At 35.2% G+C, this 19,376-nt stretch overlaps 1 protein-coding gene across 1 annotated transcript; it reads right to left on the bottom strand.

Annotated features, from left to right (window-relative positions):
- Window positions 1-6,369: 6,369 nt before the first annotated feature.
- Window positions 6,370-16,051, bottom strand: pold3 (polymerase (DNA-directed), delta 3, accessory subunit). Its single transcript, XM_067375746.1, has 12 exons — window positions 15,911-16,051; window positions 15,443-15,498; window positions 15,256-15,358; window positions 15,066-15,105; window positions 14,484-14,616; window positions 14,124-14,379; window positions 13,971-14,043; window positions 13,713-13,890; window positions 12,593-12,702; window positions 12,193-12,278; window positions 11,812-11,890; window positions 6,370-7,914 (listed from the first exon to the last, which is right to left on the bottom strand). The coding sequence occupies exons 1-12, from the start codon at window positions 15,965-15,967 to the stop codon at window positions 7,709-7,711; spliced, it is 1,377 nt and encodes a 458-aa protein (XP_067231847.1). The 5' UTR covers window positions 15,968-16,051; the 3' UTR covers window positions 6,370-7,708.
- Window positions 16,052-19,376: the final 3,325 nt, after the last annotated feature.

Below are 19,376 nucleotides of genomic sequence, written 5' to 3'. Positions count from 1 at the left end.
ATCTGGTGAAGCTGTTAGTGATCGAAATATTGATTTTAAAGATTCTGAAAATTATATAGTTTTGAGAATACGTTTGAGATCGCGAATGGGCTCATATTCGTGACCTCAAACATAAAACTAGCCTATTATTTGCTGGATGTACTGGGAAATGAGCTCTGACGAGGACAGTGGTGATGGCATAAAACATCTGCTCAGAATGAGCCCTTTCAAGCTCCAAAAGGTAACAAAATATGCTTCATTTTATTCTTCTGTAATTGTTACTCTAATATCAGAGGAGTTTTATATTATCGTGACAGGTAGAGATCCTTCTGTGTTGGATATAGATCCGGGTCGATAAAGACCCGAATATGTAAGAATGATTGGCGAAACAGTCATGCATTTAAGGGTTAAACATTTTTTTCCTGTGAAAAAAAAAAAAAAAATCTTAATGCCTTAAAATAGCTTGAATGTAACTCTACACCCTTGCCTCATTTAATATACACAGATCTATGAATATGATAATTAGCCCTGCCTCCACTCACTCACGGTACAGGACTTGCTACTGCCAATACATTCACGACAGCTGCTGTGAACAAGTAAGAGATGCTGCTGCTGTACAATATATCGTACATGAATTAGCCATAGCAGATCTATACAGGTGGAGCTGGGGAAGGTCGAGGGTTTCTGAAGCTAAGACAGTGCTACCAAAGTATTTGAAGGTTGAGCGCCCAAGCTCATTGGCTACTTATACAGCAGGAACCAATCAGCTGTGCCCTTTAGATGTGATTACGAGCAGGCTGAGTTAAAGGACCTATTAGACTGTGCCATCTAGAGTTTCATGACAGAACTTTGTATTTTTTTCCTGTTCTTACACATTTTGAGTCAGGAATGAACAATTAAGTGAATTATGAACACTTGCGATTTTCTCAGATTGAAATAACGAGGAACTAAATGTTTTGATCAAATGTAGTGGAGTAAAAAGTATGATATAACAAAGTAAATGTTTTCCAAAATAAAAATACTAGATAAAGTATATAAAGTACAGATACTTAAAAAATGTACTCAAATTCAGTAGTAAAAAATACTTTGTTAATGTCCACCACTGCGAATATGTAATGTTTCTGCCTCTGAACTGCTGCTCTGCACGGCGCCTGCAGATTCACAGTCTCTAAGCAACTGAAACAAGTTTCAAAGGGAGCTAAACTGGGTTAAGATAATTAACTCTGATGGATTGGTTAGCTTTCGTAGCTGATTAAGGTGTTCATGTAAACTGTGAATTAATGTGCCATCCAAATACTTCAGAAATCTTCAGAATTTTTTTTGAACGCCCCCCTCCCTCTCTGCTTATTTGAGTTGGCCCTGATCATTTCAGCCAAAGATCTGAATCATGTTAAGCAAGCACTGAGTGGCCTGTCATGAACAATCCAGTCATGGATCTGCTTTTCCTGATGCCTACTGCTAAAGGTGCAAGAGGGAAAAACAATGGTAAGGAATCATTACACAATATTAAAAGGGCAGTCCACTTAAAAACGATTGCACCGTAATCATTTACTCACCCTTGTGTTGTTCCAAACCCGTATGATTTCTTTCTTTCACAGATCAAAAAAATAAATATTATGTCCACGCTGTGCAATAAAAGTGAAGGGCTCTCGACCTCCAAAAAGTCACCATAATAAAAGTGTACAAAATTTCAAATCTTCTAAAGGATTCGAGTTCACACCAAGAATGATAACTATAATGATAACTATATTTGCATCTACACCACCGAACGATAATGGTCTGTTTATTCTAAGCTCACGCGCTGCGGTTTCAAAGTGTACAACATGTTTGTGTTGCATTTACAAGGCTTTAACCAGCAGATGTCCTCAGCATGTTATATTAAAAGTCAATATAATGGAATAAAACCAACGCCTAGTCTTTTTCACCGCAGCTTCAATGGAAGCAAGACATTGGATACCTGATACCTTTTATGTTACGCTGTTCGCTAGTCTGGGATAATGTTTAACATTTATCACTATTTATTCTGAGGATATGACCGTTTTCCATATATCCATTTTCTTTAAAGTATCCTTGTAATGGGGAGTTGACTTTTTCTGTTCCTCTGTGATTTCTTCTCCACAATGTCGTCTGCCATTTTAAATGCGTGAGCCCTTAGAGGATTAATTAACTTCAGAATTAAAATTTCCTGATAATTTACTCATCCAAGATCCAAGATGTTCATGTCTTTCTTTCTTCAGTCGAAAAGAAATTAAGGGTGCGTTCACACTTGTCATGTTTGGTTCGATTAAAACGAACCCTGGTGCGATTGCTCGGTTAGTGCGGTTTGAACATGTGTGAACGCTGCCATCCGAACCCTGGTGCGCACCAAATAAGTGGACAGAGACCGCTGAAAAGATGGGTCTCAGTCCGCTTCCAAACGAACTCTGGTGCGGTTCGTATGATATATGAATGCTACACGAACCAAAAACAGGAAGTAGATACCATAAAAAGGACAGCATCTTCACACATGTCGGTTTTTCTTGTCATAGTCGCGAGTTTGCCCATCACAGGCATCAGACGCGCGTCTCCTCACAGCAGATCGTTTGTGTGTGACGGAGGGATTCCCGCCGCTGTTTTGACTACTTTACACATTTTATAAGCTCTTCAAGAGTTCCCAACTGGCCAAAATACCATCACATGCAGGCTACGCACACACAACAAGCACATTTACCTCAGCAAACAGCATTGTTTTGGATGTTCGGTAAGTTCCGTCTCAAAATAGACAATACGTCATAAAATCCGACCAATCAGGTTGTGAATGTATCCCTATGCCTTAAGGTTTGGTATCTTTTGGTTCGGTGATAAAATTGCCAATCTGAACGCTAATCGGACCAGGACTACATTTCTTTTTCCCCTTTGGTCTGGACCAAACAAACCGAACTACAAGTGTGAATGCACCCTAAGGTTTTTGAGAAAAAACATTCCATGATTTTTCTCCATATTGGGGACTTCAACAGCTACCAAAGTGAAGGTCCAAATTGCAGTTTCAATCCAGCTTCAAAGGGCTCTGCACGATTCCAGACAAGGAATAAGGGTCTTATCTAGCTAAACAATCGGTCATTTTCTAAAAATGCGCCACATATTACGTAATCATGTTGGAAAGGTCACACATGACATAGGCAGACGTAGTACAGCGGTAGAGCGAAAAACTCCATCTCATTTGCTCCTCCAACTTCAAAATCGTCCGACATCACTGTTTTACCTTTTTTTTTTTCTTTGTAAAGTCCGTTTGACTAAGTGTTTGCATGTTCGCTTTGTAAACACTTGCTCGGTATACTTCCGCCTACGTCACGTGTGACCTTTCCAACATGATTATGTCTTTTCACTAGATAAGACCCTTATTCCTTGGCTGGGATTGTGTAGAGCCCTTTGAAGCTGCATTGAAACTGCAATTTGGACCTTCAACCTGTTGGTAGCTGCTGAAGTCCACTATATGGAGTTTAATCCTGGAATGTTTTCCTAAAAAAAACTTGATTTCTTTTCAACTGAAGAAAGAGACACATAAACATCTTGGATGACATAAGTTGAGAATGAGTAAATGATGTTGAGTAAATGGGTTGAGTAAAATAGCAAGAAATTTTAATTCTGAAGTGAACTAATCCGTTAAATTAAAAAAAACAATTCTGATTGGCTGTCAATGTTTTATCGTTGAACAGCTGGGGAAAAAAATGTTCTGAAAGTGATCCCAACGATGTTGTTTCTCTATATGGTTGTAGCTGTGGTGTGGACAGTGCTATTCCTTTACATTTAGAATAATTAGAATGATGAATGTCCACCACAGCGAATATGTTTCTGCCTCTGAACTGCTGAAAAATCCAGAAAATCTTGCTTGACAGCCATGGTCATCATTCACTTTCATTGTATGGAAAAGAGCAGCTTGAATCCCTCAATAAATAATTCCTTTTTCTTTTTTATGTTTCACAGAAGAAAGTAAGACATATGCGTTTCAAAAAACAGTTAGTACATGATGACCGAATTTTCATTTTTAGGTGAACTATCTCTTTCTATTATCTCTTTACTGAACCTCTAAGGAGTGTGTATGCTTAAATTTCTGCCGAAATTAAAGTATTATGAATATAGCTTAAATTTACTCCTGGGTACTAAATTGAGTGAGAACAGACTGCATAGCCTTTTCATGGAAAACAGTAATTAAGCCAAATCAGGACATGATGGATGGGTGTCATATGGCCGCTTAACTAATGTGGCACAATGATGAATGATGAGGTGAAGCCTTTTAGAGATAATCAGGGCTAGTATTCATGCCAACTAAGCACATGAGTAGTGTTTCGATGTATTTACTGACATTTGCAAAGAGAGCACAGGTTCCATTTGGTAATCAGCAAAATGCACATTTTTTGCTTGATTTCAACAAGACAAGTCCAGATGTGAGGCACCCCACACCCTAAAAATAACCCCAAAGACATCATATCCCAAAAAGGTGATGCAGGCTCTGCCTTTTCCAATCATGTTCTGCATATTTTCCTGTTTTGACAAAGAACAGTGGTCCTTCAGCCAAATGCAGTTATATCATCCAGTCAGATGAGCGTGTGTAAAAATCTGCTTTCAATTAATGCACAATGATTTATTCTTTAAGAGCTCTGCATGAGAAAAGTGAGGGGGATTAGAAAAATAAATCACTGCTGAATGTTTGAGTTATTGCTGTTTGATGTACTTTGTTGGCATTGATCTACAAAGCAAGACTCTCATGCCCGCGAGGTCTGCCCGCACTTAAAAGGCATCTTCAGAGATGCAGATTCTCTGTATTAATTGTTTTACACTTAATAAACTTTTATGAGGGTCTGTAAAAATTTCAAAAGAAATGTAAAAATGACAAACATCTTGAGTGTAAGCTATTCAGATACTTATTGCAACCACAGTCAGGGTCAGTGTGCAAAAGGAAAGTGGGAGGGATCACATGGGAAAATATGTAACTAATTAAGGGATGTGAATATTCGGTAATGAGCAGATAGTGTTAGTCAAATACCTGAGTTAAGGTAGAAATACCTTAAACCTCCAAAAACACAGATTTTGTCAGATGTGTGTTTTTATATGAGCAGAAAAGACAGTGGAGCAAAATATAAAGCACTCAAACAGTATTTAATGTCTTTGCAGAGTGCCCAAGGCCACTTTGAATTTAATAATGTGGGTTCACTTGATATATTTTGAAAATGTCTATTGATTTATTCCACCTGGGCTGAAAAATGCATTCCACTTCTGAGCAGCTATGCAAGAGGAATCTAATTGAAATCGTACGGTGGCCAAGACCGTTAAATCACATGGATGGACAGAACAAGATAGGGAGAATTGCTAACATAAATGGATGTGGTAAGTAATGACTTATGCCACAAGGTTGTTATTTTATGGAAAAGAAACCCTTTTTATATTTTTTATAAAAGCAGCTCACCAGATGATGGAGGAAAAAAAAAAAAAGTCATTTACTCATACAGGTTTGGAACAACTTGAGGCTGAGTAAATGATAGAATTTTCATTTTTTTTTTTTTTTTTGTGAACTATTCCTGTCAGTTTAAAGGGACCAAAAAGGAAATTTCTGTCATGATTTACTCACCCTTATGTTTTTCCAAACCTGTATGACTTTCTTCTGTGGAACATAAAATATATTTATCAAAATGTCTGTTGTCCATACAACTGACAAAAAAATAAAATTGTTGTTTTGGACCCCATTAAAATGAATTGTACAGACAAAAACTTCTTCAAAATACTCTTGTTTGCAGGAAAAAAAAAGGGTTTGAAATGACATGAGGCTGAGTAAATCATAGCAGAATGATCTAATAATGTAGCCTGTATTCTAACTGGCAACCAGGCTGGAAATTGCACTTTTTTAATTTGATGCAGTTTAATTTTCTCAAATGTTCCATTATTGCTGTGTATTAGTGGTTTATATGGAAACCAAAAGGATCCAAACAGGTAGCTGAACAAGTGCACCTTTGAAGACTAAAGGTGAACCTGGAAACAGTTACCCGCACTCTCCCGAAGCATCAGCGAGCCAAAAGCATCGGCGCGTTTTTCCAACAACAGCTATGCAGTCGAGCAAAGGATTTTCTCAGACAACGAGGCACCTAACATTTTAAACGGCTGTTTGATAAGGTATCCAGAATGGGCGCCTTACCCCACTCTACATCAACGAGAGGCCTGCGTGGGGGGAGATAAGGGAATGAGCAAACACCTAACAGCACAAAACAAAAAAAAACAAATTGTTTTTACATTAAAGAATGCATCTGGACAAGGTAATTGTAGTTAAAAAACACTACTTTTTTACGTATAAAAATAATAACAAAGAGGACAAAATCTTAATCTTTAATATACTGTATAAAACAGACAGAAATTCTCACTTTTTTGTTGGACCTCATATTCAAAAGTACAATTACAAATGTTTTACAACAAAATAAAGAACACTCTGTTCTTGCATTCAGTCACACACACTTGCTCAGGCTTAAGTTTAGGAGCCTTTCCTCAGGGAAAAAAGTGAGTTTATGGAGAATAATGTCTTGGCACAAAACGGTCAATTTCATGTCTGTGGCACTGGATCAGAAGAGCTTGGACTGATTTTGATGTGCATTTCCAGAGGCATGCCATTCCACACAGTAAGTTTAGTTTTGATAAATGGAAATGTCCAAGATCAACACAACCACAGTGCCAGAAACTGATGTCATTTAGAAATATGAAGCTCGGAGGAGAAAACAACTCGACTCACAGGAACCAAACAAGACAGCAAGGGAAAAACATTTTCTTGACCATTAAGAGGCTTTTTAATGGACTTAATAACTCATGAATGTCAGAGTAATTTCTGGCTAAAGCACTTATATTTCTTTTACAAGTATATTAATACAAACAAAAAGGAACATTTTCCTTTGTCCATTCTAAAAATGGACAGACAATGACTAAATAACATAACACGAATTAGCAAATAGATATTGTCAAGTAATGGAGGTTGGCCATATGCTTTCAGTAAGGACATCCAGCATGTTAAGTTAAAGGGATAGTTAATCCAAAAATGAAAATTCTGTCATCATTTACTCATTCTCAAGTTTTTCCAAACCTGTATGAATTTTTCACAAAACAAGAAATCTCAGAACACAAAAGAAGATATTTTATACCCATATTGAATATGGGTAACCAAACAGGCCGATGGCACCATTGACTTCCATAGTATTCCCCCCCCCATCAACTGTTTGGTTAGCCATATTCTTCAAAATATTTTCTTTTGTGTTCAGCAGAAGAAAGGAATTCATACAGTTTTGGAACAACTTGAGGATGAGTAAATGATGACAGAATTTACATTTTTGGGTGAATTATCCCTTCAAGTGGATAGTCAGCACAAAAGGTTGTTCGTGTAGAAGCAGAAATTTACTGCTTTTCAATGTCTCTGAAGGGCCTTTCAGTGACAAGCAAAATATATTTCCTGCTTGTAACATATGTGGTTCATAGGAAAGTCAGTGATGAATATTAAGAGCTTAAAAAGGAATAGTTCACCCAAAAAATGAAAATTGCCATTATTTCTTCACCCTTATGCTGTTTCTTTCCTGTGTATGAGTGTGTGTGTATATTTTATATATGCAAGTACACGTGTGTTTTGGAACAACATGAAGGTGAGTAATTAACAATTTTTATTTACAGGTGAACTATTCCTTTAAAAGTCCATGAAAGGGAAAAAAAAAAAAAAAAAAAAAAATCATTTCTTCTGAAAAAATCCCATAATGGATGGCTGCTTTGTAGGTTTGTTAGAAGCAGAGGTCTTCTTCTGACTCTTTTCTTTTTTCTCTTCCTCCCTTTTTCCAAATGACTGCTTGAGTGAACTTGAGTCCTTGGCTTTACTGTTGGGTTCAGGCTCCTCTTCACTCTCAGAGTAAGACTCGCTCACGTAACCCTTCTCGGTCACTAGGAAAACATACATTGATGTCAGAGAGACACTGTCAAGAAGCATGTGGTAATCTATATCTTGGATTTACTTTTTTACAGAGATGTTGCCATACATTTTGGCCTAAAGAAAATATGAATTATGCCACCTAAGGAATTAACAGCTTTCTTATTTTTACTGTACTTATGTCTTGAAATACTGCCTCTGTAGACTGCAGCGCAGAACGATACTTGACTGGTTACTCAAAAACTTAATCTGGTCAACCATGTATGTAACAGCAAATAAACAGAGTTTTTCCACCATACAATAAAAATATCCACTTCAAAGAGTTATTGTGCAGAAACAGAAAACTGGCATTAAGGAATGTGTAATATTAGACACTGCAAAAATAATACCAGTGGCTTGAATTATAGAAATCAGACACAAACATTCCTGCTTTTAGTCTTCAAATACAAAGACTTCCTTTACATGAACTAAGTAAAAAAAATCTGAAATAAATGGTTTTAGAACAAATAGCTTGTCAGCTCTCTGTATTTCTGTCATATAACTTATGATTTACTCAGTGATTCAAGAGTTTCTGTCAGCACACATAAATGATGTGCTTGTAAAAAGAGAGTTCAGTCACTGCTACATTCAAGGCTATTTAAAGGAATCTCCCTGGTTAAATAGGAAAGAAAGGGTAAGCATAAAGTTAAATTACCACAGAAAATATACTTTTAAAACACTGCATTGTAATATTTACAGCCTGGGCATGTGTACTTCTATTGCAAATCCCTTATTTTAACAAGGGAAAAAAATCATGAGGGATGAGTAGAAATTATAACTGTGGTAACTGACAATATGCCACAAAAACTACATAATTTGTACTGAACCCATAACACTTGTTCAAAAAGATGTTTATACTTTTAAAACCACTGTCCATTATATTACAGATTTGATGGTTTATGTATATGTGTAGTTGATCAACTAATACATTGCCCAGGCTGGCATCAGCCAATAAGTTTTTCCTGTTTAGCTGATAAGTGTTGGAAGCAGCAGGACGTTTAAGAGCACTAAGAACACCAGCAACTGAGCGCAGATGTGAGTGTAATCTTTAAATTAGGGATGTTCTTTTCATTTTTCCCCCCTGAAGATAACTGATGCTCATTAACTGATCATTAACCGTTAACTGACAAGACTGTTAAATTAGAATTAATTTAAATAAGAATGGATAAGAGTCTGTGACCCATTAAAAATACCAACATTTGATTTCCAGGGGTTTAATTTTATATGTGCAAATAGCAGCATAAACAACAGAATGCAAGGATTCACACAGAGTCACATCACACACATGCAAAAACAGATTACAAATAATACATATAAATAATACATATACATAAATGGGCTTAAACACAGAATATTAACAGATTAGTACTATACAAGTACTATACTGTATACTGAGTTTCGGGTCATTTTTGTGACACGCTCCACAAGTTCACGGAGAGAAAAATGAGATGGCCGAAAGTGTCATCCTGTTTGTTTTCTTTACTTTACAAAAGCACAATGCTTTATTGTGAGTGTACACACCAAAAAGTAAACCCTTTACAGTTTTGAATGACATCTTATCTTTATGACCATGAATGATGGATTTTTTAAGTTTCTGCCATTATAAGGAAACAATTCAAATAATCGCAGACGCCTAATGTGCGCTCACACACACACACATCAGTTCTAGCATTGCTAACTTGACATCGCAGCCAGTTTATTATCAAAATAAAATACTTTCAGCCAAATATATAAAAAGTTACACTGCTCAGTTTAAATAGCCTGTTGTACAGTCTGTGGCATTCAGTGTGCCCCAGTGTGCTATTATTCAAAGCACATTTTTGTGCATGGAAAGGATAATGTTTTACTTTGATATTGGAAAGTGCATGAAGTGCAAAGCCTAGTTTAGCATCCAAATATGGAAACATTTGGGTTTGTGCAGAATGAGAGAGGTAGGCTACATGAGCCCAATGCTGTTTTCTGTTTCAGTTTCACTTTAAATATATATATATATATATATATATATATATATATATATATATATATATTTTTTTTTTTTGGCTTGATGTTTATATAGCTTCTTTTATTTTTCATACTTGTTCTGTTCTGAATACTATTAAATCTAAAAGGATCTGTTGTGGAGTGAGGGGAACTAAAATAGCCTACAGCTATGTTTATAGTGTTTATAACATTTCGCTTAATTTACAGGTATTTTAAATTATTTATGAATGTAATAAAATGTGACTTTTGTCTCAAAAATGCAATTTTATGTGTGGCACATTATTAACCATGCAGCAAGTGTTTTTAAATATCTTGAAAATTTTAATTACCTTTTAAACAATTTAAATGATAGTATTAATCTAGTATTAATCAGTACTGTCAGTTAACGGTTAACCAGTTAATTAGGAGCATCCCTGTGCTTGATTTCAAACTATGTTAACACACTATATCCAACACAAACTTACCAGTTTACATGTTAAATTGTTTATTACTTCTTCCTTTATTAATGTTTTTAATCATTTCTTTGTGAAAAATACTATAATAGGACTACAGAATCAGAGTCATGATATACAGTGGCATGAGAAAGTATGTGAACCCTTGCAGAATCTGTGAAAATGAGAATTATTTTAATAAAATAAGAGGGATAATAAAAATGCATGTTATTTTTTGTTTAGTACTGTCCTGTCCTGTAAGATATTTTACATAAAAATGTTTGCATTTAGTTCACAAGACAAAACAATAGCTGAATTTATTAAAATAACCCCATTCATAAGTATGTGAACCATTGATTCTCAATACTGTGTGTGGTTACCTGATGATCTACGACTGTTTTTATGTTTTGTGATGGTTGTTCATGAGTCTCTTGTTTGTCCTGAGCAGTTAAACTGAGCTGTTCTTCAGAAAATTCCTCCAGCTCCTGCAGATTCATCAGTTTTCAAGCATTTTTGCATATTTGAACCCTTTCCAGCAGTGACTATGATTTTAAGATCTGTGTTTTCACACTGAGGACAATTGAGGGACTCAAACACAACTATTAAAAAAGGTTCAAACATTCACTGATGTTCCAGAAGGAAACACGATGCATTAAGAGTCGGGGTGTGAAAACTTTTGAACAGGATGAAGATGTCACAATTTCTTATTTTGTTTAAATATCATTGTTTTTCATTTAGTACTGCCCTTCGGAAGCACCAGAAGAAACTTGCATGTTTCCAGGCAGAAAAATGAAGTACAATTTACCTTGATATTTGAATTCAAAAGTTTTCACCCCCCAGCTCTTAATGCATCGTGTTTCCTTCTGGAGCATCAGTGAATGTTTGAACCTTTTTTAATAGTTGTGTTTGAGTCCCTCAATTGTCCTCAGTGTGAAAAGATGGATCTCAAAATCATACAGTCACTGCTGGAAAGGGTTCAAATATGCAAAAATGCTTGAAAACTAATGAATCTGCAGGACCTGGAGGATTTTTCTGAAGAAGAGAGCTCAGTTTAACTGCTCAGGACAAACAAGAGACTCATGAACAACCATCACAAAACAAAAAAACAGTCGTGGATCATCATGTAACCACATACAGTTTTGAGATTCAATGGTTCACAAACTTATGAATGGGGTTATTTTAATAAATTCAGCTATTGTTTTGTCTTGTGAACTAAATGCAAACATCTTTTATGTAAAATATCTTAGTCAGGACAGTACTAAAAAAATAACATGCATTTTTTATTATCCCTCTTATTTTATTAAAATAATTCTAATTTTCACAGATTCTGCAAGGGGTTCACATACTTTTTCATGCCACTGTATATCAGCCACTGGACAACATATATATCGGTATTGGCCAACAAAAAAATCCATATAGATCAACCACTATTTAAGACATGTCAACTAAAATTACACTTACCAAAGGAACCTTCTTCGTCAACAAATGTGTGAGACTTTAAAACACGCCTCCTTTTCCTCCTCTTCACTTCTGAGCTCTCCTGAACATAATTAAATGGTAATATTACTTTATGTTAAACACAAGTGAGATGTAAATTAACGTGACCTGTATATCAATATTAGTCACAAGGGAATAGCACACACTTGCAAAAAATACATTTTGTTTGATGGCTAACTTTGAATGGCCATCAATGAGTTTGGTTATCTATCAGCAGGAGATAAATGCCCATGCTAACCTTCTCGGTTTGAATGGCTTGGCATGTCTAGGTTAACAAATAGAATGAGTTTGTGGCAGGACTAACTTTAGGAGTGTTATCACCAAAAAAGTGTTGGTGATGCTTACTTCTTGGTGTGAAACAGACTCTCTCTTCACTTGTTTTTTGGGGCTGGGAATCTGTATGTTCGGCACAGGTGGAGAATCTGGCACAACTGGAAGAGGGAAGGAAGAAGAGACCCATCACATATATACATCTGTGTGTGATGTATGTACATTTACATGTGTATACACAGACAGAGGAAAAGAGAAAGAGAAGAAACACAATGAATGTTATCAATTAGCTTTTGTTTGTCATAGAGCAATTTTGATATTTTATTCAACACTCTGCCTAAAGGGGGTACCTTTTTCTTTGTTTTTCTTCATTTTGGGTCACAGAGCACCTCATCTGGATTGATTCAAATCCACCAAGCATAACGTGAGCCTGTTTTTTTTTTTTTTTTCTTGTTTTCCCCTATCTCTTTCCTACCTTCATCATCACTGCTGTCTGGCTGGGGCTTCTTTATACGGCGTCTCTTCTTCTGCTGGCTCTCCATTTTCTCATCATCACTGTCCAAAACCTCAGGGCGCTTTGATTTACTTAGGGAAAACAAACATATTTTAGTTCACATTTATAAGGGAAAATACAACACATAATGCAGATTATTTAAGGAAATTTGAATTAAATCTTCTAATGTTGCATTATTTGCAAAATAATGGCTATGTATATACTACATTTACTACATTTTGTATATATTTTATACAAACGCATACAGCTCTGGAAAAAACAAATACTGCAAAATAAGCAGTTTCTTTGCATTTACTATTTATATGTACCGTATGTGTGAGTAAAATCAATATTAGTTTTATTCTATAAACTACAGACTTTTTTTTTTTTTGCAGAAAATGACAACTGGTCATAAAAAAGATGTCATGTTTTCATAACTCAAAGAATAATGCAAACAAAACAAGTTGATATTCATTTTTAAACAACACAATACTAATGTTTTAACAGTAAAGAAATCAATATTTGGTGGAATAACCACCAATCACAGCTTTCATGCATCTTGGCATGCTCTCTCCCATTTGTCCACATTGCTGTTGGGTGACTTTATGCCTCTCCCGGCACTTCTGGCATTCAAGCAGCTCGGCTTTGTTTCACGGGTTATGACCATCCATCTTCCTTTTTGTTCACATTCCAGAGGTTTTCAGTGAGGTTCAGGTCTGGAAAATGGGCTGGCCATGACAGGGTCTTGATCTGGTGGGTCCTCCCATCCACACCTTGATCGGCCTGGCATGGAGTATTGCCCTGCAGGAAAACCAATCCTTCGAGTTGGGAACTCAAGCTGGGTTTACATGGACTCTGATAATTTGATTGTAATCGGGCTAGTAGAACAGTCAGAATAAAAAAAGTAATGTGTAACCATGATCTGGAGGTTCTTCAGTAAGGCTGGAATTTGGCACATTTATCTTTGTGAAAGACAAGATTATCTGAAAACACGGCAAAACATGGCATCTTTCTTGTAATTTTGACAGTTGTCATTTTATGCAAATATTATGTATATATATATACACATTTCAATGGGAAGAAAAAACCTTGTAAACCTTACTTTCGAGTGTCTTTTGATTCAACTTTCAAAGCGCTGGACACCTTGGACTGTTCCTCTTTAATGGCAAACTCTGATTCGGGAGACGACTGTGACTGTTTCATACTTGCAGTACCTGATGTTGCCGAGTCGCCATATGTCTCTTCTTTGATGCTTTTGTTAGGTTTTTCATCTACCTTTTCTAAATTTTACAGGAAAATGTTTTGTTTATTACTGTATGTTATGATTTGTTTCGATTTTTTGACAATTGAAGACACTCACTTTGGGAAGGCTTTCCAAAGAAGTTACTCATAGGGTTCGCTTTAGAGGCCGGTTTGGTTTTTGATGTTTCAACCTACAACATATGAAACCATTATAAATTTCACACACAATCTAGTGTATCATCAACCTTAAACTATAGAGTTAAACACTTACCATGGCAGAATCGTCTTTCTGCTCCGTTTTCACTTCCTTGTTTGATTCTTGGCTCTTAGAAGCATTTTTGCTTGCAAACATTCCCATGATGCCTGAGGGCTGCTTAGCACTAGGTTTGGAGGTAGCAGAAGTGCTTTCATTCAGGCGAGGTTTACTGATTTCCTTCTCCAGTGGAGTGACTAAAGCCACCTCCTGAGCTCTCTGCAGCTCTACAGATGACATGGGGACTGCTGCGGCACAATGTATAGCACTGTACCTGATGAAAGAGGGGAAATATTGGACGTGACAGAACTTTAGTAGAGGGGTCGCCCATATGATGCATGCTCATGCAGCATTACAGGTTATATGAGGATCACTTACTTGTTGCAGTTCTTTAGGTTCTCCTTAACAGCATCATAATCTGTACTGTAAAGTGGAGAACTGTCCTTCAGCTCCGCTCTCTGGACACTGTAGACATGCACACTGACTGTGACATCCATCTTTGCTTTAACAGCTGTAAAAAAATAAAAAAAAATAATAAAAATTTAAATTGAAAATCACATTAAATGTTATTAGACTTACAGCCTGAAATTTCACTTGGGTTACTGCCAACCTTATTTACATAATATTTCATGAGTTTTTTTTTTTTTGCTCCCGCAGTTTATAAATAAAAAGGGAGAAATAAAGTAATAATTATCAATAGAAATATAAATTAAAATAATATAAATAACCCCCATAACTGTAAATATAAAAAATTATACTAAAATAAAATATTTAAAAAGTTAAAAATATATTGTACATCACCCCCAAACAATTAAAATATATGTAAGCTACCACAAAAACTAATTTTAAAAAAATCCCGACGTGTGAGATTAATGAAGCCCAAAATTTCTGAGCCAAGAATGATTGAATTTATAAAATGCTATTTATTGTAATTTACAGATACAAATATGGTAATCTTACCATCAAGCTTGTCCTCACGAACTACTGACACTTTATGGCACTAAAATGACAGAAAGAGCTTTAATGCCAGAAAGAGCTAAAAGCACTAAAAGTTAAGGGAAATAAATGTTAATTAATGTAAACATTAATAAAATAACGTTAATTAGGGAAACATTAATTTGACAATGGTGAAGCAATGATCAATCCTTACCGTACTACCATTCTCAACACACTTGCCAGATACAAGGTAGGTGGCATGAAGGGGAGTTCCTGAACTCTCCCTGCGTTTCTGCTCCAAGTAATGATACAACATTCTGCGACAAAGTGACATGAACACTAGTGATTCCAACAGATTATCAGGAAGAAAATTATGCTTCAATGGAAAGGACAGGACTTACTGTTTGGCTGTGTTCACGTGGACTCCAAGAGTTAAACTGAGCCATTTGTAGGTGACCTGCAAAACAAAATATAAATGCTGACTTGTAGATAATATAGCTTATAGATAAACGTATGCTTTATTCTCATGCTAATTAAGTGCTGCATAACATAAAACGCGTTCTTGGTTCGATAGAGTCGGATTTAATTCATTAACAGTCAATGTGGGACCGCGTTGTTGTTATGTGGTTGATTTACTAAAAAGAATCGACGCATAAGTGTCATTGTTTCGAAAATCAGACTGCGCTGAAAAAAACCCGTTAACGGAACCGATGGTCACGAAAATCAATCGGTTACGTTATTTGTATTGGTTCCCAACGCTGGACAGTCAGGTAAACAAACACGCAGCCACATGTAGGCATTCAGGTAACTCAGCCGAAATTTCACATTTACAAATGACAAGAACGATATCAGTGTAAAGAAAGACTTACGATCTTATTTTGATCATGCACAAATTCGTCAATATTGTCTAAATACAGGTCATCCATATCCAGAATGACTGGCAGCTAGTCCAAGTTTACGCTTGTGATTGAAAGACCGGCCAAACGCGGGAACTCACTGCTGCTGAACCGTATTTATTTCCGGTCATGTGGGCTAGAGCGTCGAATAGCAGTCAGAGATACTGAGATGCTGTAGTCTACAAAAAAAAAAAAAAAAAAAAAAAAAAAAAAATGTACACACTTTACAACAAAACATGTGCATTCACTTTTTGTCATGCTTACGCCATCTATATTTTATTACAGGATCTTAGTATTAGTAGTTTTCACCGATTTCATTTGCTTGCAGGATCTTGTATGTTCGTACGACTTGTTTTGTTTATAAAATATTTAATGAGCTTTTACTAAATGGCAACCATGCTATATGTCATAACTTGAAATAACTAGATCTATAACTTATTAACAACTTTGTTACTATCGTAAAACATTTGTTGTAAAACAAAAACACATTCGGAGTTCTATAGGCCTAAGTTTCTTTTCTTTTCCTTTCTTTTATATGACAGTATTGCCTGTACAAGTTTCAAAATTTGATTGTAGAAACAATAGGCTAACTGTTGTAACTATTATTTTATTATATTTTATCATTATCAAGTTGAGACAATTATAGTTTTTATGTTATTAAATTATTTGTTATATTTATGTTAAGTTATAACTTTATAAATATGTATATTATTATTATTATTATGTTAGTTATTTAAAGTTGGTTTATGGTATTTTGGTTAAAAAAATGGTTACCATAGTAGATTTTTCTATGGAATTGTTTAAAATGGTTTAATGTGCTGCTTAAGCAAAAGTCTGCAAGAAACAAAATATTTTTCACAAAATAGTTAAGTAAAATAACTTATTAGCTTAGTTTCTCAAATTAATGTTTTTATTATAGCCCCTAGGTCACATACTTATTACAAACACATGTCTTGTCTTCAAGAACTGTAGTACAAAGCAACAATTTCACAGAGAGGTAAACAATAGCCTATTAGTTTTATTATTCCAGCAGTGCTGTTAAATATTCAGACAAATTATCATATAGGTTCCCCTTAACATGATGGGGAATCCTTGATCATCTGATGCTATTAGATGACAATCAGTGTTATATACACAACCATTAAACATGTTAATCCTTAAGGCATCTCTGATACATCTGTCCATGTACATTATTCCAAATCAAAGGCATGTGATGAGTTAAAGTACAGAAATCTATTAGGTAAGACTGGGTTCACATGGTGGACTTTTGAGGAACTTCTGCTACATCATTTTCAGTTCTCAAAGAAAATGTGATACGCAGCATCTGAAAAGAAGAAAAAATACAAGTATTTTAAAATAGGTTATAATTGACATGACAGACACTCTTAAAAGAAAAGGTTCTATATAGTAACTTAAAGGGTTCTGTCATATATAAGGGGTGCCCATCATGGGGTGATTTTATGGATTTAGTTCTAATTTTGTTGTAAATCATTTTATTTTAATAAACAACTCATAAACACAGATTATCAATAGAAAATTTGAAATAACCCATTAAACTTAAAAGTATACGCAATCCTTTAAGACCCCTTATATATTTTTGCTATGATATTAGGCATATAGGCATAAATGTAACAGAACTTACAAGAATCCCTTGCCACAGCCTAAGGGTCCAAAGTAAAGCTCTGAAGGCAGACACACTCCTTGTCTGCAAACTCCACTCAGACTTGCACAGCTCCAGGGAAATGATGCTGCCTCATTCTCTTTGCCTTAGACGGAAATGAGATGTTTTAACACTGACAGATCTACCAAAATGATAAAAAGTGATTTGGACCCATGTATCCATGAGTTTTAGCCATTAGTTTTGCTGTTCTACAATTCAAAATTTTCCCAGTAATGTAAAGTTTTAGATTTACACAAGCACATATGCATTAAATAAAAAGTCAAAGTCAGTTTAAACACTTCTACCACCAAATGCAAACTTACAGTGCAATGCTAAGACGACAAGGACAAGCAAGACAAGTATACTCTGAGGTTTCATGTTGGTTTCTTCGGATGATGGCTCTCCTGGGACGTTTGACCAGTACTCTGGTCAGGCTGGGTCTTATTTTACAAGTGTCTCTAGAAGGAGGAGTAACTCAACTAAAGCCACTCCAATCAGACTTTTAGCTAAAAATTGAATTATGTAGCAGAATGAATGGACGTACTGTTCTTAATCTCATTTGGTGTAATCAGAAAATACCAAAAACGCTAGCGGCATTCACACCATCACGTGTTTGGGGCTGTAGCAAATTATCAACGTAAAAAAAAAAAAAAAAAAAAAAACATCACCTGATCTGAAACACATGCTTATCCTTATGGCTATAATTTTAGGTGTCTTAAACTTGAAGATCCTCACATTGCTAAGTCCCTCTATATTTGACTCTTGTATGTGCTGATGTGGTTTTATTGTTCACTTCTGTACACAACACTTAGAATTGTAGTTTGGAGCAAAGAATTCACAAGCAGATGTTTGAAACACATACTGAATCACTTTTTTGTGAATTTTTTTCACTCTCAAACCTTATAGTTATGGCCCTTGTATTAATTGCTTTCTTGCATGTCAACTAGCCTCATTTCCCAAGCAAATATTACAAGAAATAATAAACTAATGCTGGAAAGTTTAAAAGTTACTTGGCAAATGAAATAGCACAGTTTTGTTATGTAACTATGTAGAGGAAAGAGAAAATTCAGAAAAGTGTGATCAAATTTATAGGGTGAAATAATGTACACTTTGAATTAGAACTATATATAATATATATATATACATATGAAGAGTTTCGTTGCAAAACGAGATAAATCCATTTTTTTAATTTTTCAAAAATCTTGTTTTTTGGTTGTGCATTCCAATTAATATCAATTCAACTGCAGTTGGTTTGTTTTGATTTAAACCTTCATAACTTAAAAAATACAGCTAAGTAGCACCATAAAACAAAATAATAACATGATAACATAATAATAAACATGTTTTGACAAAAATGTTAAAAACGGATTTATCTCGTTTTGCAACGAAACTCTTCATATATATCTTTGCATAAAAATATTTACATGCAATATACCCATATATTATTTAACGATTTGGAGCATCATCTTTTTGCACTATAGCATTTTTTCAAATTCAGTTTAATTAGTGATAGGCATCAGCAAACAACAATATAATAACGGAACAACGAGAATGATATTCAAACCTTTGGATTTTGGCATGCCAGTAATCTTGCAAAAATCATGTACATGTAGGTTTTTAACCAGAAGATGGCACCAAAGTGTTACTTTGATACTTTTGATAGTTTCAGTGTTATTATTGTTCATGACACCCTATGTTGAGCCATTATATTTATGAAAACTAACCACTGTTTTAATGCATGTGGTACAGGCCTGCTTTGCCCTTTATCGGTTTTAATAC

This window comes from Chanodichthys erythropterus, chromosome 22 (genome assembly GCF_024489055.1).
Source record: "Chanodichthys erythropterus isolate Z2021 chromosome 22, ASM2448905v1, whole genome shotgun sequence".
Taxonomy (NCBI): domain Eukaryota; kingdom Metazoa; phylum Chordata; class Actinopteri; order Cypriniformes; family Xenocyprididae; genus Chanodichthys; species Chanodichthys erythropterus.
Note: the sequence above shows the minus strand (reverse complement) of the source record. Positions and strands in the feature narration are given on the sequence as shown.

What these genes read in the sequence shown, in the direction of transcription:
- pold3 (XM_067375746.1), bottom strand. Translation starts at nt 15,967, where the DNA reads ATGGATGACCTGTATTTAGACAATATTGACGAATTTGTGCATGATCAA. An exon ending in TCGTGAGGACAAGCTTGATG is followed by an intron (nt 14,617 to 15,065) that starts GTAAGATTACCA and finishes ATTTTTTTACAG; the next exon opens with CTGTTAAAGCAAAGATGGAT. An exon ending in GAATCAAAAGACACTCGAAA is followed by an intron (nt 12,703 to 13,712) that starts GTAAGGTTTACA and finishes GTTTTCCCTAAG; the next exon opens with TAAATCAAAGCGCCCTGAGG.